The following is a 20,135-nucleotide window of genomic DNA, read 5'->3' as shown; positions in this document are numbered from 1 at the left end:
GGCGGGCTCAGTGCTTCCGCTTCCGCCTAGCGCCCCCCGCCCCCCCCATCAACGCAAAGCGCGCCCCCCTCCCTGTGGCAAGGAGACCAATCCTGGGAAGCCAAGGAGAGAGCCACAGCCCCCTCCCCGCTCCAGCCGCGCCCCCTCCCCACCGTTCAGCCCCACCCGACAGCACCTCTGGTGCAGCCGAGGACGATCTTCTGGGGATCGGTTTTGTTGAATCGGAGGATGAGGTTTTGGCTGAGAAATGAAGAGATGGCCCTAGAAGAAATGGTGCAGAGATTAAACGCGGTTTCCAAGAACACTGGTAGGAGGAGCCGCTGGCCTTGATTATATATTCTTAAGCTTGACATCATTTGTCGAATTGTAGAGAATTGCATCTAATGGCTGTAGAACCCCCTTCATTCACTTTCTCCTAGCACTGGTAACGGGAAAGGCAGATGTGGTGGGCATTTTCTGGTAACTGATAGGTTTGTGTGGATTGACAATGTGATTTTATTCTGCTTGATGGCATTCAGAGAATTACAGATCCATGGCACTGGCTTTCTAGGAGATGAGGGTTTGTATGCAGAGCCATTTGCCTGTGGGGGAGCCTGCAGTCTGCTTGGGAACCCCACCTCATCTGCGGCACTGGTCATGGACGTATGATCCCGGAATGGCCCGTGGGCCAAGCCCGGGCCCTTCAGACACTGGGATGGGGATGGGAGGCAATGGGAGCTCATTTATGGGGAAAATCCCCACCTGCACTGTCCATCCTTAAGGCGAATGTTTGCAAATACAGTTTGTAAGAGGGGAGACTAGTGTAATTAGACATTCAGTTTCAGGATTAATTGATTGATAAAGTAAGCCGGGAGGCACGGCTTTGGGATCCTGTAGATTTTGGCACCTTGGAGCTGGCAGCATGCATCTTGCTGCTGACTTCCATGTGTTGTGTGAGGGTTCCTGCCATGCTGCAGAGCCAGGTACCACTGACCAGCTTTCCCTGACATGGAGAGGAAATAGTGGTGAGCCATTAAAAGTAAGTTGCTGTTTTTGCCATGTATTATGTGATATGTGTTCTTATCTTGTTTTCTAAATAATACTTTCCCGAGGGATTAGGATTTCATTTGTTGTCTGGCTGGGTGTGGCACTCCCTCCGTGTATTGAATGACTAGCTCAGCGTAAACATTAAGCGGGATAGTCCCCCTACTCTGGTGTAGGCCTTCACCTTACAGTGCTGGTTGTGCAATAGAAACTGCTGTTTGTTATAAATGGGTGAAAAGAAAAAAACCGTTTATGCCATCTGTCCCCTTCCTCTTGGAGACACAGCCCGTGTTTTCTGGGTGTTGCTTGAACAAGGTCTGGATGACTACGGAGCCCTGTGGAACTGCCCGCGTTCCCGGGGGGCTGAGAAAGGAGTGGGGCTTGCTGCTCTTCCCACCTGTGTTTGGCTGGTGTGGGGGTCACAGTGGGAACTGCTCCACCAGTGACGTCATCCCTGGGTTCTAGATACTGAGGCTTCCTCCTGGACTCTGGAGGACACAACATGCGTATTTTAAGTTGTGACAAGGCTCCCGGAGGAGCAGAGCCTGGGCTGGATACTCTTTCTGTCACTGAATGTGCTTGTCCAGGCATCCTAGGATGGGCTCTAATGGCCACTATTGTCTCATCAGAAGCAGCAGCTTGCAGACCGTGCCCTCCGATACTTCTGCAGTACTGAAGCTGCAGACTTCACCCAGACCCGAAGACATGGTTGGCAGGAGCTGTTATGAGCACTGCTCAGTGTTGTAGAGAACGGTGTCCCCACATCTGCACCCTCTGGCCTCTCGTGTACACTGAGCATGCTTACCCCATCTTTATTCCTGCTATTGCGCCAGGGTGCTGGGCTACTAGGGTTAGAGGCTGTATGCCAGGCACTGGGGCCAAGAATTGCGCATGCCCAATGCAGGTGCTTGCTTCCACCCCTGTGGGGAAGTGATATAGGTCTACTGGTCATTATCACCCAGGGTTTGCATCCTGAGCATGTCCTCCAGAGCCCCTTCTAACAGAAGGTAGCTCAAGGTCATAGGGTTGTTCATGCTCCAGGGGCATGTTAAGGTCTTGGCCGGAGTGGCTGGACAGTTTTAGGAGCTTGGTCTGGAAACTGGTGAAGCTGCTCAGAGTGAAGGCTTACAACTGAGGACTTGGGCATAGTGACTGTCCTTAGAGCTGCACATCACCTGACCTTAGAGCTGCGTGTCACCTGACCTCAGCGTGTCTACCCTGAGCTTACACACAAGCAGGAAGCCTGTGCTATTCAGGACATGCTGATGTGTTCTCACTTCAGATTCCAATATTGTACCCTGTGACTCAGAACTTTCTTACCTGGGCTGTTTGGCACACAGGGCACGATGCATGCTCTCTGGGATCTGTAGCCTTTGACCTTGAGCATTTAGCCTTCATGTGACCTCTGTACCAATGCTGGACACTTCCCAGCAGCACAAGCCTTCTGGGTACTTGGGCTTCTCTCCAGTATTTTCCTCTGTTTTGTTTTTCTCTTTATATTTGCAGTATTTGGTGAAAAACAAGAACATTTAAGGGAGAAATGGTAAGGGCTTAGATGAATGCACCTTGATGTTTGAGCTAGAGGTGTTTTCACATTACCTGAAGGGCTGGTTAAAACACAAATGCAAGCCACCCTGGGGCTTCAGGAAGTCATAACAGCAATGTCTGAGTATTGTCACCTTAAAATTCCCTGATGATGAAGTCTGTGCGGGGCCAGGAATCAAAGCTGACAAACCACTGTAGCAGGGGAGCCTCAAATCCAACCCACATTCTTTATCAGTAGGAAGTGAAAGTGTTTTCGTGGGCGGATGACTAAGGGGGTGGATGGACAGACAGATGGAATGTAGATAACTGAATGACTAGGCTGGCAAACAAGAGAATGGGTATCTAGGTGGATATGTAGATACCTGTGTGTATAGATTGTGAATGGACAGTGGATCGGTGGATTGCAGAAGGAGATAGATGATAGAGAGATAGATAGATAGATAGATAGATAGATAGATAGACAGACAGATGATATGTTAATGAACAGATGCGTGAGTGCCATGATAAGTAAATATTAAGACAATGGGTAGGTAGCTGGGTTTGTAGATGCACATGTGGATGTACAGTGAAGGAAGGAATGCATAGATTTGTGAATGGATGATTGTGTAGAAGGATAGATGGACGGATGGATGGACAGATGGATGGATGGATGGATGGATGGATGGGTGGGTGGGTGGGTGGATGGATGGATGGATGGATGGATGGATGATGAGCAGACGGAAGGGCAGATAAGAGGACAGATTGCTACATAAGTGGATAGTTGGGTAAGTGGATGGATGGATGATATCAAGATAGCTGGGTAGATGAAATTACAAGCAAAACAGCACAATGGAAGTCATGTAACGTTTTAATACAATCCAAGTTTCAATGCCAGAAACAAAGAACATCCACTACTTATGTGTTGAAGAGACAAGACATTGGCTTACCTCAGAACATGGATGATGAGGGGATGTTGATGAGCCTTTCTGACTCCACTGCTCAGAGGTTGCCTGTGGTGTCCACTGTAAAGGAAGTTTCTGTCCTACCTGGTCCCACAGTCATTCATTCCCAAAGAAACACACAAAGACTTATATTAATTATAAACTGTTTGGCCTTTTAGCTCAGACTTATTATTAACTTGCTCTTATAACTTAAATTAACCCACAATTCTTGTCTCTGTCTAGCCTCACAGCCTAGTACCTTTTCTCAGTAAGGCATTCTCATCTTGCTTCTTCCGTCTCTGCCTTTTTGCAGAATTCTCCTAGTCTGGTTGCCCCGCCTATACTTCCTTCCTGGCTGCTGGCCAATCAGCTTTTTATTAAACTAATATGAGTGACAAATCTTTACAGTCTACCCACAGCACTCCACTCTCTGGATCCAGACATCTGATTTCCCTCCTCCTCTGTGCTGTCATCTGCATCAAACTCACCACAGTCTAAGAACTGATGCTCGGCTTCCAGCTACTAATTCAACTGTTTTGAAGTGTTTGTTTGACCCAGTGCCAGTGATATAATGGCTTCCAAGGTGTGTGTATCTGCCTGTGTGTACGTCTGTCTATCTGCTTGTTTGTCTGCCTGCCTGCCTGCCTGCCTGTCTTGCTACTCTGGAGAACCCTACATCCATGATGGTGTTTTCTGACTAGATGCTGGGGAAGTGAGACTTAACGACCATTTCTGTTGCTCCTCTTTGGTGAAGGCTGAAGTGGGAGGCATGTGTGACTGACCTAATAGTAGATGTTTCTTGGCAGATGTTGGATCAGGCTGCACACCCAGATATGTGCAGGGTGGCATGTGAAGAATTTGGCAGGCCATATGTTCGTCTGTAGTGTGTGGTGCCTACTCTTATGTGAGTCTCTGTAGCGGGTATTTGCCCCCCTGTGTTCTTACTGGAGAAACTTTGCAGTTATACAGCTGTCAATTGTGATCAGCTTGATGGAGCTCCTTAGCATGATTCTGCCTCTATGGACAGTTGGGCCCTAGCTGTGTTAATGTCTTGGTCTGCCCCGTCTCTCTGCCCTCTGTTCTGGTCTGCTTGCCCAGTGTCTTTTCTCCCCTGGTACTTGTCTTCTTCCTTAAGAACTCCTTTTCTTATTCTGGCAGTCCAGGCCCTAGCCCTCTCCCCTGCGGCAAGTCTTTCCCTGGCTGTTCCATGTGTAGCCATGTGTTATCTCTCTCCCGGGTCACGTGACCAATGCCTGCACTTTTCCCTTGGCATTGTCAGAGCTGAAGCCAGCATGGCTGGCCATTGCCTGAGTCCCACCGTCCTCAGAGGAGGCCTAGCCAACCCTCAGGAAGGGCTTTTTTCTTCTCAGTTATCGGGGATGCCTGTTGCTCTGTGCCCTACCTCAAGGAGAGCTGCATTCCTCGGAGCTGTAGCGTGTGCAGGGACACCTCGAGGAGGATGCTCACACGCTCACGTTCCTGCCAAGATGCTGCCTGCCCACTTGCTAAAGGAGCAACATTACAGGGCTATAGTCCAGAGAGACACAGCTCTGCTGGTGACATCAGCACCTCTGCAGGGTCACCCTAGCTACAGCAGCTGTGTCATGTTAGCTCAGTGTGACAGACTTCCGTGAGCTCCATTCTGCTCCCAAGGGATCCCAGATGTCTGCAGTCCAGGGAGGGAGACAGCAGCACCCACACAGGCGCACATATGTGGTGTGTGAGTTATGCACTGGGCTTTTTGTGGAGTTGGAACACACAGGGAAGCAAAATGCACCATCTCCTTGGGGTGTCTTAGGTCCCAAGAGTGAGCATTGTATTCCCAAGAGATCAATGTCTTCCCAGATCTATGAATTAGAAAGCCAAAACTAGAATGCAGATCTGGTTTCCTGATACTTCAGAGGTTTAGGCTGTGCCGCTGTGAGGGGGGTGAGCAAGCCTTCAGCTAGGGTACCAGGAAACCGTTACATGAACTTTTCTTGGGAGATGCAAATAAATACGTACTACCCTCTGATAAAACACCAACAACAAACCAAAGTACCATTCCATCCAAGTCCAACCCGTGATTATGTTAAAGAGCATGAGAGGTTAATTACAGGAGCGTGTGTGACCCTAAAGCAGCCACATCATCGGAAAGTTCCATTCCGGAATGGCCAGTTTCCCTCATAGTCGTGTAGATGGAGTACTCCTTGTGTTCACCTCCGTCCTCTGACGGCACGGCCACATTCAGTTAGGGCAGAATCACAGGTGGCCAAGAGCCACAAGGGAGAGTTGCATTCTCAGATGAGGACCCAGTGACCTTCTCCCTACCCTGCTTCTGTGAGGGAAGCCATCACCAGGCCTGATCTGGAGGGTGTCTCGTGGATAGCACAGCTGTGGATGACCACCATCAGGCCTGATCTGGAGGGTGTCTCGTGGACAGCACAGCTGTGGATAAGCATCATCAGGCCTGGTCTGGAGGGTGTCTCGTGGACAGCCACAGCTGTGGATAAAGATGATTGTTTTGTTAAGAGGATAGTACTCTGTAACATGGGGCTGTTTCTAACCCTGACCAGCACCTGAGTAGAATTTCTGGAAAACCAAGGGCATTTTATCATCATTGCCTGCTCTCTCTCTCTCTCTCTCTCTCTCTCTCTCTCTCTCTCTCTCTCTCTCTCTCTCTCTCTCTCTCTCTCTCTCTCTCTGTCTCTCCCTCTCTCTCTCTGACTCTCTCTGTCTCTGTCTCTCTGTCTCTCTCTGTCTCTCTCTGTCTCTCTGTCTCTGTCTCTCTGTCTCTCTCTCTCTGTGTGTGTGTGTGTGTGTGTGTGTGTGTGTGCAGGTACATGTTTGTGTTGTCTAGAGGAATATTTCCGGGCACCATTACCTTGTTTTTTTGAGGCAGGATCTCGCATTGTCCTAGGGGACTTGCCTAGACTGGCTGGACAGTGAGCCCCAGGGACCCGCCTACCTCTGCCACATTTGCTCTACTGCACCAGCTTTGTCCTGTGGGTTTGGGGTACAAACTCAAGTCTTCATGCTGCACAGCAAACTCTTTACCTGGGCCATGGTCCCATCCTCAGTGTTGGCTGTTTGTCCTTAGGGTTTGGGATAGTTTCAGGTAGAATGGTCTTTCCATCTGTCTGGATAATTACTCTATGACCTAGAAGAGCCATCCAGCTTGGCTTGAGGTGACTCTCAATGCCACAGGCCCAGCGATGTAAAAGGATTCCTTGTCTAGTTCTCTTCTTAAGGGTTGTGGTTTTCCTGGCTCACTTTAGAGAACAGACCCAAACCTGAGGAGAAGCACAGGTCACAGGGAGGTGTTCTGGTTGGTCAATGCAGCTCCGTCTCTGCTCCTTCCCCATGGAACAATGTTTCCTACAACATCTGTCCATCTGTCTGTCTACCCATCCATAGAAACCACTTGCTTGTAATGCACTGATATAAGTCAGGCCACTCTCCCTGCAGGTCATGTAAAAAATACATGGCCTGTGGGGCTGGGGAGATGCTTCAGTGAGAAACAGCACTTGCTGTGGAGCAAGGAGGCCTGAGTTCAAATCCTCAGCACTTACATAAAAGCCAGATGTGACCGTGAGTTCCTTTAACCGCAGCACCACAAGGTGGAGACTCGACGATCCCAGGAGCTCACTGGCCATCCAGCCTAGCTGAAGCGGTGACCTGCAGGTTCAGGAGACCCTTGCAGAGCAGTGAGGTAGAGAATGACAGAGGACATCCTCCTCTCGCCTCAACATGTGTGCACATGGCACAAGAAAACACACTAAGTGTGACAGATAAAAGGAAACCTACACTGACTGCTGCTACTGTTGTGTCACGGACTGGGAGTGTGAGGACGTAGATAGCAACATTTCAGGGCAGAGGACAAAGACTGAAATAGCTTTTAAAATTCTTATCATTGTTTTATTTTATAATGGGTGTTTTTGCTGTGTGTGTGTGTGTGTGTGTGTGTGTGTGTGTGTGTGTATGCATATGGGTGCGCATGTGCCTGAGGAGGACAGGAAAAGGTGTGCATGATCTCCTGGCACTGGGGTCACTTACGGTTGTGTGCTGTCACATTTGTGCTATGATTTGAACCCAGAACTCTTGACCACTGAGCCATCTCTCCAGCCCTAGCTTGAAATATCTTAAATGTAATATCTTGTAATGGAGAATGTGAAAAGTAAATACAAAAGTTAAGTAATGAAATCCTTAAGCTGCCCCCTTAATTCACAAAGAATAAGGGTATGTGTAAAGACCCCAGTGACTAGTGTTGCCACAGCCATACCAATTCCTGTATGTACTGTCCTTCCAACCTATGGCCTGGTTCTGAAAGCGACATGAGGCTGACCTCCTAACCACCCAGAGCTGGGAGCATGAGATCACGTGACTCTGTTCCTGGGCTGCAGCTGTTTGTTAGGCGGATCGTCGGGCTGTTGATGGCTGACGCCATGCTGAGGCCTCAAGGGCCACATGGACACTGGGTATCCATATAGGAAGCCTTCTTTCTTGTTAAAAATGGATTCTAAATGTTCCTTGACTGTTGTTGTAGAAGGGATACCTCCCTGAAGCAGGACTATGCACGTTAAGCTCTGGGGTCTTCTGGAGATGAAGGAACACATTTTCCTGTCCCACACATAGAAGCAATCAGGGTGGGAATTGGGGAGCGGATGTTGATGTGAGAGATATGAGGCTAATATGTAACCTAGAGGTGAATCCAGCTACAAGGGATGACATGGGATTCTATGCAAACATGATGTCACCGCAAGGGATATAAGTAAGCATCATAGGCTTTGGCATCTTTGGGGTCCTTAAGTCCCATCTCTTGGGATACCCAGGGATGGTTGTGTATATGTCACAGATACTTCAAAGGGGAAGCTAAAAGTTGCTCTGGGCATTGCAGACAGGATGATCCATGTTTGGGTTTGTAGAAATCCTGCACACCTTGCCTGTGATGGCTATTTGCTCTTTCCTTTCTTCGAGCAGAGCAGCCAAATGCTGGCCCTACTGTACCCCATGGCTGCTGACCATCTGGGCTGCCATGGCCCCCTGAGGATGATAGCCTTATGGCTGATCTCACCAGGGGCACTCTATGGTAGGAGTTTCCAAGGCCTCTGGCACAGAGGGCTTGGGCTGGAGTTCAGCACACAACTCTCTAAAGAGACCGTAAAGTAAGGGCTTCTGTTCTCCTCAAAGGGGCCTCTGTCCTCACCCAAACCCCGAGAGATTCACAAATGTTAGAAGGAAATCAAATATCTGGGAGGAGTCGTTCAAGAAGGTTTGAAACAGTCAGTTGGGAGCACAAACCCGCCAATTGTTTTTTGTAAGTCACAGAGATTCGATGGTTCTTGTGTATCTAAATTGGCTTTTCAGCAAATGCCCTGGGTTTTCCTTTACTCCCTGTTAAAGAAATAAGGCCTCTTCCCAAAGCATAAAATCCAGTTTCTCAACTTCAGAGGCAAGCCACAGAGTGTACTGTTTAACCCACTGAAAGAGAGAAGCATTGTTAAATTTCATTAATATTATTGTTGACAGGATATTATTCTAGGTGGGAACCAGTGCCCCAAATAGGACTTCATCCTGTAAGGATGCTTGATCTTCCAAGATCTGTCTGTTTGTTGTGCTGTGCTGGTCATTGGACCTGACTTCACACACAGTAGGCAAGCACTGAACCCATAGCTGTACCCAACCCTTGTATATGTCTCTCTCTCTCTCTCTCTCTCTGTGTGTGTGTGTGTGTGTGTATGTGTATGTGTATGTGTGAAGAGATCAGAGGGCAACCTCAGGGGGTCCACTGTTTCCGTTGTTTTTTTGTGATGAGGTCTCTCACTGGGACCTAATTGGCTGATGCCGGCTGGCAATGGGCCCCAGGCTCCACCTGTCGCCACCTCCTAGCCCTGTCTTCCTTAGTGCTGTGATTACAAGCTATACTACCACCCATGTGTCCTAGTGTCACGGGCCGTGTCATGCAAGAGAAGAAGAAATGAGGGAATGAGCAGGTTGTGGACAAAGACCATAGCCCAACCAGGTTCTTCTTTTGAGACAGAGTTTCTCTGTGTAGCTCTGGCTGTCCTGGAACTTGGAACTTCCTCTGTAGACCAGGCTAGTCTGTAGACAAGGCTAGTCTGTAGAATAGGCTAGTCTGTAGACCAGGCTAGTCTGTAGACCAGGCTAGTCTGTAGACAAGGCTAGTTTCACACTCTAGAACTCTGCCAAGTGCTGGTATTAAAGGCACACACCACCACACCCAGCTCAAGACAAGCTCTTGAAAAAGGGTTTAGTGGCATTTTAAAAACATGTGAGAAGACAGACTTGAGCTAGCCACACTTGACGTGAAACTGCAGGCATGCAGGCTATAGACTACTCAGCCGTTAGAGCCTCAGGTCCAAAGTGTGCTCCGTATGGCACTCAACACTTGCCTCAGCGAGGGAAGGCAGAGAAGTATCAGGGCTGGTCCCAGGCCTGCGATCACATCACACTGCTGTTGGTGGTCTCTATGGGACCAGAAGTGCCTTCCTCACTGTGGGGATTCTGGGTGAGGACAGACGTGAGGCCCAGGCCCAGGTAGGCTGGCTGAGCCTTTCTTCCTGGTTGGGTGGTGCTTTTCTTGGCTTCTGTGTACCCGTGGTGTGGAAGTCACTTCTTTTTTAAAAAAATATTTATTTTATTTATTTATTTATTTATTTATTTATTTTGTATACAATATTCTGTGTGTCTGACTGCAGGCCAGGAGAGGGCATCAGATCTCAGTTCAGATGGTTGTGAGCCACCATGTGGTTGCTGGGAATTGAACTCAGGACCTTTGGAAGTGTAGGCAATGCTCTTAACTGCTGAGCCATCTCTCCAGCCCTGGAAGTCACTTTTTAAGTTTCGCTGTGGCCTGTGATGCAGCAGGTGGCCTCATCTGTGGGACACAAAGGCAGCCTTGGGGTTGAGCACACAAGCTCTGTCATACTCAGAAGTGTAGTCTAGCAAGAGAGCTCTCTGGATAGAAGCACCACACCATACCGAGAGTGAGTACTTCAGCAATCTTCTTACAGGTTACTGCATCTGCCCCTTCTCCCCTGGATCCCAGAGGGAGGATGGGTGATGAGCAGGTCATTGTGCATCCAACCCTGAATGTGCTCTCAAAAAACAGAGGCCAAATAAGCACCACCCCACCACAGATGAGGTAGTATCCCTCAAGTGAGCTTTTGGGGGCCAGAGGGGCATGGCACAAGTCTCGTGGACACTCACCTGACTCAAACCCTTTCCACTTTCTCCTAAGCTTGGACTGAGAATGATAGCAATGATAACAATGAACACAGTTGTTTGGCATACTTGTGTTATCGTGGTTAAAACAGTGCCCAAATGAAGCACCTGGAATATCAGACATGAGAATCTGAAAGCCCCAGGATGTGCGGGGCGCATGGTGCCAGAGGGTGGCACCCAACTTAAGAGTCCCTGGAAAGCCCTGGTATTGTCCCCTCACTTTCCCTCAGAAGCATCTGTGGGCACCAGGGCAGAGGTCAACAGCCGCTGGCTTGGGAGGCTCCGTGTGTCTCATGGAAAGTGTCCCTGCCAAGCTAGGCGCCTCACCGTTTCCTCTGCTGAGGGCTGGACAGCAGACTGGGAAACTTCCCGATTTATTTCAGAACACCAGTAGCCAGTCCCTCCCTTCCTCCTGGTTTGTAGTTGTTTGTTTGAACTTGAGACTTCCTGCAGCCTGGAAGGTGTTTCTGGCCTGAGTAGCTCCCTGGCACTTGCAGCTCTGTCCAGACAGCCCCTGTCTAAGGAAGGAAGCCACCAGACCTCACGCACAGATGGGCGGGCCCAGCCTTTCCCACTTGGTCTCTAGCAGCAGCGGCATCGCATCGTGGCATTCTCCTGCACCATCTGAGAGAAGAACAGCAGGTGCGCAGCCTCTGGCCACTGCAAGACGATATTCTGGGGCTTGGGGGCTGAGGGAAGCCCAGGAGGCCATTTGACCCCATTCTTCCTCATGACTTGGTAAAACCCAAGGTCACCTGGGACGTCATCACCTAGGTGTGCACTGCAGGTCGCTGGTCCCTCCAGTTTCTGACTGTCCTAGAGAAGACCTGTCGGCGTCAGGAACCTCAGGGCTCTTTAGGCTGACGTGTGACCTGGTCCTGAAGATCACTGGGCCTCTGCTTCACAGAGATTCAACCTCAGGAGGGCAACTCAATGGCAGAAAAGGGTGCATCTCGGGGGGCTTCACGGCGGTTCTGGTCACTACTAAGGAAGCGTCGGGGAGCACCAGGGCGCTATAAGCCAGGTGAGTCGGGATGAATGAATGGTACCTCTGTAGGACTCAGGACAAGTGTCCCCTCTAGGCAGGCGCTTCTTGTGGTGGTTCAACATTTCAAAATATTAAGAACCGTGTTAAGGACCCTTAAAAACATCTGGTGGCTGTTGGTCATCCTGGCTTAAAATGAAGGTAGTCTGGGTGCATTTGTCACATTTCTGATATTTTCTCTTCTGACCTGAGGACCTGGCTCAGAAGTTGTCGTGGTGGTGGTATATTCCACCGCACCAACCCCCAGTCAGTTTCTCTTTAGAGCAGAACACTTGTTCAGCCAATTTAAATTCTCGGAGTAATGGTTTACAAATTAGCATCCCGAAAGTGGGGAAGTTCCAGTCACTGGAACTAGAGAGCCTTGGGGCTAGTTTCTGGTCCTGGCAGAGAACACAGCACTCTCTGCCTCCAGGAGCCTGGGAATTGGGAGCGGCAGTGGCCTCTGACCTCAGGCTAATGTAGTATCTTTAGGGTATGGGGTAGACAGGTAGTCGGACCAGCGCCCCCTTGTGTCCACCTTAGGTTTGCCTCCTCAAGGTGGTTTGAAGGTATTTAAGCCCCACAAGCTTGGAGAAGAAACTGAGCCCCTAGTACTTCTGACTGTAAGGGGGACAACCATTTGGGGATTCATAAACTAAAGCTCCCCTCCTCCGCTCCAGGATGCGGCTGCTGGGGTGCCTGATGACCCAGCATGAGCACAACAGGGCAGAAGGGGGCCCTCGCCCTGTGTGGCTATGCAAAGTATCTCTAACATGGTGAGGCAGGTCACGCCCTGCTGGATTAGCACAGATAGGGTAACCCTAGATGATGTACCAAATCCCATGCCCTTTATCAAACCCTCTGACATCCGCCTAGCACAATGCCCGGGGAGAATAGGACTGGGCATGACCGAGGCTGAGCTGATCCTGGCTTCTGCTCAATGCCCATTACCAACCTTCCACTCCTCCTCCTTCCCCTAACACGAATGTGGGGAGAGTCTCCATGATGGAGACTACAAAGTACTCCCCCACAAAAATGGGCTACTCTAGACCAGGTTTGAGTAATCTCATGCCGCTGTCTCTGGGCCACCAGTGCTGTCTGATTTGACTGCTGAGGGTATTGAGATCCGTTTTGGGGTACCCTGCTGGCTCTGTCTCCCCATTTGTGTCTCAGTTGAGTTTGTTTGGTGAGCTCCCTCCTGGTGAAAGTGCATCTTAGGCAGGTGCAGGCCGGGCAGGTGCAGCTCAGTGCAGTAAAATAGCCCTGCAGGTGTGGCTGGGAGCAGGTGCAGCTTACTGTATTCAGCTTGGGTCTGTAGCAATTCAGGCAGCCAGTAGCATGCCTGTGAAGCTGAGCACCCGGGAAGGCAATAAACCCTGGAATCCATTTCTCCATGTGATTTTTTTTTTTAACATGGAACTTTTCTGGGTACTTGTTGATATTGACTTATGTCTCAACAGAAGTGAAGTCAAGGCTAGGGTTGTTGACACATAGTTGGACAGAGGACAGGTGACAGTCAGACAGTCATGGATGAACAAAGGGAAGGTGGCGTCTGAGGGGTGGGTTGTCCGGACTGGGCAGAGCTGTGTTCTCGTCACACAAGTCTCTGTGGGAGCTTTGTGCTGGAGATAGGGAAAGCATCTCACTTGCTTCGGGAGCCCTGGACCATGGCAGCAGCCCAGATGTGATTCTGACCAGCAGGGAAGCCATGGAAGAGGGCCAGAGACACGGGTGCACCTCGGCAGCATGTGGTCTACCAGCCACCCCCTTAGAAGCACTGAGCGTCCTCTCTAGTTGATACTTAACCACCATCCGCTGGAGAGAGCGCAGTGGCAGCGTGTGCCCTGGCCCCTGGCATCACAATTTTGGTTGGGGGAAGTCTCACTCGCCTTTTGCTGTCTAATAGATGGCTTCCCCGGGATGCTGTCCTGTCTGCACAAGCCAGGGGCTGTTGATCCAAGCAAGGCCCCAGGTTCACACTCCATTCCCTGGAGCCTTGTGCCGGTGTCTACACCATCATGGCCTCTACTCCCCTCCCCTGCACACCGGCCCTCTCAGCTTGTGCCGGTGTCTACACCATCATGACCTCTACTCCCCTCCCCTGCACACCGGCCCTCTCAGATTGTGCTGGTCTCTACACCGTCTTGCACAGGCACCACCTCTGTTTTCACTGGGCTGAGTGGTGACAAAATTCAGTTCCAGGTAAAACCCTGAGTCAGAGTCGCCACACCTCTTCCCTGTGGTAAGCGATAGTGTGGGAGAAGGTGTGGCTGAGGGTTATAATTTTCTGATAAACCAGAAGCGGGGTGTCATCAGTTTACACGAGAGAAGTTCGGGCTGACCTCCTGCATCTCCTGCATCTCCTGCTGCTTCTCCTGCATCTCCTGCATCTCCTGCTGCTTCTCCTGCATCAGCCTTTACTGAGACTCTCGGAAACCAAGCCAAGTCTCACTGTGGAGGGTATCCCCTCTGCTCTGCTGGGTTCAGGCTATTTCAGTTAAGCCAAGGAAAGCTGTCTTATTAAGAATCCAAACAGTCTCTCCATAAATACATGCGTGAGGTTGGCAGAGACAGTTTTAAACTGATCCACAGTTAATTAAAGGAGCAAGAAATAAAGGGCTAAGAAGATGGTTCAGCTACACAGCGCAAAGACCAGAATTTGGATTTCCAGAACCGATGTAAAAGCCAGACAGGCTTGGCAGATACCTGTAATCTTGGCACGTGGGTTCCCCACCAAAAGCCTCCTAGACTGGATGGCCTTGGTGAGCCTTGGGGGCGGAGCCATGAGATCAGTGGCCCTGCCTCACAATGTAGGGACAGACCCTGCTTCAAAAGACTAAGTGGAAAACGGTTGCAGAAGATGCTTTGTGTCCACTCTGACCTCCGTGTGCACTCCCGAGCACATGACAGCACCTGTGCACATCACACTTGCATACCATGTGTGCAAAAATGCCAAGCTTTGTGAGGTACTTGGTGGTGTTGATCACGTTGATATTTACTTTTGAGCTTCCTGGTAGCTGAAATGAAAGGGGTGGGGGGAGGGGAATGGGTATTAGGTCAGGTGCAAAGAAAAACTCTCCTGTAGAGAGTTTTGGGAGAAAATCGTTCTTCCGCAGTCTACACAGATTTGTAAGAACTCTGTGGATACCGTGTTTGCAAGTTTTTCTTTCTTTAGAAAATTAGTGCTCCTATGTGGATGTTTCACAGCAGCCAGCTAGAAACATTAAAACCTGTGTGTTGAGCGGGATTCCTTCCAGAGTCACACCGTGGTTCCAGCATTGCTGGCCTGGAGAGCCCCCACTGCAGCTAGGATCACTTATGTCCCAGCTGGTCGTTGTGTGACAATTGTGGTCCCACACCAGACATACAGGTCGCTGAGCTGAGGTTCCTCGGTTACCTCCTGGCTCAGACCAGGAGTTGCCATGTTTGTAGATGACAGACATATTATTCACAGTGGGAACACACAGTGTGAGGCTGGACCACTGGCGTGATGGTCCTGCCAGTGCGCGTCTTTGTATCCACACTCCTGTTTTCCATGCTTCTGAAGTTACAGCCAGCAGAAGGGAGTGGCCATCCTGCCCTGTCTCTAAATCTAAAGCAAGCTTGCAGAGAGCTGGGAGGTGGCTGAGGTGGGAGGGGCTACCATGTGATTTATGGGGCTTTTGTTCACAGGGGAAACACCGGTGAGAGACATTTCCTTCGGGGTGCTCCTGGAGCTTGTTTGTAAGAAGACATTTCCTGGTCTGAGGAAATTGGGGGATTGTTATCATTTTTAAAATTTCAGGCACATTGGTTGAGGTAGTAATTTTGTGAGAACGAGATCTGGATGCTAGCCATTCGGCGTGCTGGGGTTCCTACAGGCTCTCTTTGGGTTCTCTGGATCTAGGCTATGTTAGGTCCCTATGTGCTATCTTTGGGGTGCCTGTGGAGGCTCTGCTATTGCGGAAGGTTGAATGGTACACACCTATCCAGGTCCTGACCTCCCCACGGTGTGCATTTGCTGACCGTGGGGAAATGATATCCCTGACAATTGGGTGGTGGGGGCTGCTAGTCACTAGATTTGAAGTTTCTAAACAACGGGACCTCACTGTGAATTGCTGGGTGGGTTCAAGAATCCAGCCTTGCCTGGATTGCTGGGCAGAAAGGTCAGCTTTCCACCTGCTCCTCCCTCCTCTGAAGCTTCGTCTACCCGTACCCTTCAGGTCCTGACTGTGGGAGTAGACTGTGCCCGGTCCAGTGCTGTCTGTGCTGGGAGTGTTCTTTGTATACCAGGCCTCCAATAGTGAATGAAATGCTGGTGTCAGGTAGACCACACACACCCCCACCACCATCTGTTCCTTTCCTGTAAGGAACAAGGCTCTACCTGCTGTTGCGGCCTCTCCAGTTAGACCACAAAGAACTCCTCTAACTTCTTGCTGGTGTTCTCTGTTGACCTCTCTTGCCTCCCTGCCCTCAGAATGGTAACTGTTCCTGTCCATCACTGTAGGTGGAAGCTCTCCCCAGCTGAGTCCCAGTGCTTCCATCCAGCAAGAATGGCTCAATTGTTCCTTTTCCCGAAGCCGCTTGCAGGCTACATCAGCCCGGAGTCCCTGTGTAAATACGCAGGGTGGGGCAAGGAGGGGATGTTAGTCTTGGGAGAGCAGTTACCGTGTAGTGCTCCATCCTGGTTAATGATAAAATGAAGGGAAGTGGCTGGGCATTCTCCCGCGGCTGGTGAGGGCAGTCAGGTGCTAGAGTGTCTGGGGAGGACATGCACATGCAGGGTGGCCATGGCACACAGACGTCCTATCTGGATTTCTGTAGCAGAAATGAAACTCTACTACATCTACTCTGAGTGGTGCTCCTGGCTACACTCTCAGGCTGAGGGTGAGTCCTGGGGTCCTCCGCGGGAGTGGGCACACTGTGCAGCTTAGTGCTCTGTGGCTGGTGTTCTGTTGATGAGGGAAGTGGTATCTCCAATCCCTGTGTACCCCCTTGGATCTGAGGCCACTAGGCTAGGATCTGGGTGTATGGGTTTTCACCCCATAGTTGTCAGTTGATTAGTTTGTGACATCATAGCCTGGCAAATGTAGGACTCCCTCCATGTCATCAAGCTGCTTTCCTGGCCAGCACTCGGGGGAGCTACAATACCATGCAGCTTCTGTCACGGGGTCTGGAAGGGTTCTTCCTTTCACCTCTAGCAGACAGGGTGGGCATCACTTTATGGTTGACCCAATCCCATCATGCCTGTGTGACTTGAGCCTGAGTTCTTTAAAGACTGGCGGGTGGCCATGCCTGGGGTTCAGTCACATTCCCCCTGGCCTGGCATTTGACAAGTTCACCGGCGTGTACAGTGTTACAGATGAGACAGTGGAAGAAGTAATCACCAGAGATGCTGCTCGGGGCCTGAGCGTGTGGGCAGTGTCTCTGTGGGTAGTAAGAGAGAAGCTTCTGCTCAGCACAGGTAGCCGCTGCCAATCCGGCTCACACCCAGGTCCCCCGAGCTCTTCTCTCTGCATTTTGTGGCTCCAGCCACCTCTCCTAAGAAGGACACAAGTGGTATTCAAAATAGTGGCACTCACAGGAGAGACTTGGGGATAGCGCATATCCCTCTGCCACAGAACACATTGCTCGTAAGTACAAGTGAGGCCATAGAGAGCCATCGGCGATGTGGGAAAGGGAGTGGGGGACCAGCCAGGACCACTGACTCTGCAGGAGGAGGGTTTGGAGAGGTGGCAGGGATGAGGTGTTCACACTCTGAAAGGACATCCGTGTCAGGCAAGGCTCTGTGACATCCGTGTCAGGCAAGGCTCTGTGACATCCGTGTCAGGCAAGGCTCCGTGACATCCGTGTCAGGCAAGGCTCTGTGACATCCGTGTCAGGCAAGGCTCCGTGACATCCGGGTCAGGCAAGGCTCCGTGACATCCGTGTCACGCAAGGCTCCATGACATCCGGGTCAGGCAAGTCTCTATGACATCCGGGTCAGGCAAGGCTCTGTGACATCCGTGTTAGGCAAGGCCCTGTGACATCCGTGTCAGGCAAGGCTCTGTGGATGGAGCCCATGTGCCAGCCAGCTCAGCTGTGAAGTTTCATCTGTTTGTAAAATAGGAGCACTCTTTCCTTACTGAGGCTGAACCTGGGGAACTCTAGGTGGTTGTTGGGTAGGTCTGAGGAAAGTCCCTGGGTGTGATAGGACACCAGAGGTCTAGGGTGTCAGAAGCAGAGATTGCTCTATGGACGTGATGTCTACCCATTATCCCCAGATCACAGCGTGCAAACGCCTTCACGGTGCTGTCCCGCTGCTGTGGGACACTCACAGAGGGGCATGGCTCCCCCAGGGTTCCCGAAGCTTTCAATTTCCTACAGAGCCCTGTCTAAGCCAGTGGTTCCCAACCTTCCTAACGCTGCAACCCTTTACTGTGGTTCCCCATGCTGTGGTGACCCTCATCCATACAATTATTTTTGCTTGCTACTTCATAACTGTAATTTTGGTACAATTATTAACCATAATGTAAATTATGTGTTTTCTTTTCACGGGGTTCTTAGGTGACCCCTATGAAACGATCATTTGACCCGAAAAAAGGGTAGTCACCCCTAGGCTGAGAACCATTGGTCTAAGTGACCAGATGGAGTCAGGGGCACAGGTGGTGGCAACAGGGGCTGTGGAACATGGCTGAGTTCCCTTCTACCTGCATCTGTCACCAGAACGGCCCCAGGAATGCTAGCGAGCATAGGTAGGGCACTTTCTGCTTGAGCCTATCTTCTCTGTTTTCCTGTGGCTCCTCGGGGCTCACGTGGCATCATGGCTCCCCGGGGCTCACGTGGCAGTAAAGCCCACACAAGTGCTGCCTCAGAGCAGGGGCAAAGGCTGCTACCAGGCTTCCTAGAGTGAAGCCTAAGTCAGAAGCATAACGGGAACCGAAGTTGTCTTCCCGCAGCCTGGCAGAGCCCTCCCAAACCATAGAAACTTGGCTTTTCCTCCCAGAGATTTCAAGGAAGGACCGAGGAAGGGACCTACAGCCTGTAGACATTGCTAGCCCACCCGTGGGGCCATCAGCACCCACCTGCCCCTGCACAGCGCATGTGGTGTTCTCTCTTTGATGTAGCTGAGGAGAGGTAAGGCCTATAAAGTAACGTGTTCACCATGGCCTGATAAGTGGGTCAGGGGAGGGCTCCTTATCCCACTCAGGGCTAGGAGGGGGTAGTAAGATGTGTGTATAAAAGTGTCGGGCCAGCATGAAGTGTCCCGCCCCATTACTACAGAAGCAGTCTCTGAACCGCCTTAATTGCCCTAATCGAAACAAAGCCAACGTGCGGCAAGGGTCCCCAAATAATATTACATGAGCCTTTTGTGCACCTGGGTGAAGTTCAGATAGCAAGGCAGAGGAAATCACTTTGAGGGTTCAGTGTCTGCAGAGCAGGTAGGGGGGATGCTAGGGACAGAGCTTCCCCTACCACCGAGGATGTGGCCATGGCTCTCTAGTATGTGTGGCTGTCCTTGGCTCTGAGAAGTTCACTGTGACTCAGAGCAAATGTGACGGGGTTTGGTAATAGACGTTTGCTGTTTGCCGTGTGGGTGCAGCAGCTTCTGGGCTCTGTTTGCTTTCTTCATCTACTGTGTTTGTTTTTTCTAATATATGGCAAGAAAATATGGAGATTGACCTCTGGGGCGCTAATTCACCACCATGGAAACATGTACCTACCACGTGTGAAAGCAAAGGAGGGTGGTGGGTGATCACGCTGAGCTCTGGTGCTCTGGGTGGAGCCAGGCCCTTTCCCAGAGGCTCCTCGGGTCTGTGTGATTCTGTGAGTGCCTCTATGTGTGCATGTGTGACAATCTTACCCAGAAAGACATATCTATGGCACCAGAGAAACGAGCCGGGACCCCGGTCCTGTCCTCACTCTTACACTATATGCTGCTGAGTTTTAGCAACTGAACCTGTGTCCCAAACAGCAGGAGCCAGCTGAGCCCACTCCTAAAGAGCAGGATGACTTGTGCTGGTGCCAGCCGTGCTGGAGACAGTGGAACTGAGCTCTGCAGGGAGAGTTGTACCTGAGGTAGTCTGGCTTTTCGAGGACAGCAAGTGAAAAGCCAGGTCATGAGAGGAGCAGGAGAGCTCATCTTGGCCACCGCCCCGCACCCGACAGAGGACTGTCGGCAGGAAGCAATGGCCATCCCCTGAAATGCTTCCAGCCTGTGCCATTGTCATGGCCACCAGGAAGGGGCTTCACACAGGAGGAGAATCTCAAAAAACAGTGGTCTGATGATGGGCTCAGACTGAGAACATTGACAGGAACGTTCTCAGATCCAAGGATTGATTTTCTTTGCTCATTTGTTCATTTATTCATTCAATTATCTTCCTGGGGACTCTGACCTTACACTTGTGCATGCCCAGCAGGACCCACTGTGATGGCATCCA

At 50.7% G+C, this 20,135-nt stretch overlaps 1 protein-coding gene across 7 annotated transcripts in view; it reads left to right on the top strand.

Moving 5' to 3' along the window:
- The window catches only part of Mcf2l (MCF.2 cell line derived transforming sequence like), a 143,943-nt gene that overhangs the window by 43,058 nt on the left and 80,750 nt on the right, over positions 1–20,135 (top strand). For 2 of the 7 annotated variants that reach the window (XM_038324920.1, XM_038324919.1), the window contains exon 1: positions 11,631–11,736. The exons of the other annotated variants lie outside the window; for them this stretch is intronic. In XM_038324920.1, coding sequence (XP_038180848.1) covers positions 11,646–11,736 — 91 coding nt within the window. In that variant the 5' untranslated portion in view covers positions 11,631–11,645. Of the gene's footprint in view, positions 1–11,630; positions 11,737–20,135 lie in introns of those variants that run through there. 7 annotated transcript variants of the gene reach the window in all.

Source organism: Arvicola amphibius, chromosome 4 (genome assembly GCF_903992535.2).
Source record: "Arvicola amphibius chromosome 4, mArvAmp1.2, whole genome shotgun sequence".
Lineage (NCBI taxonomy): Eukaryota > Metazoa > Chordata > Mammalia > Rodentia > Cricetidae > Arvicola > Arvicola amphibius.
The sequence above is the reverse complement of the archived record's forward strand: the minus strand, read 5'-3'. Positions and strand labels throughout refer to the sequence as shown.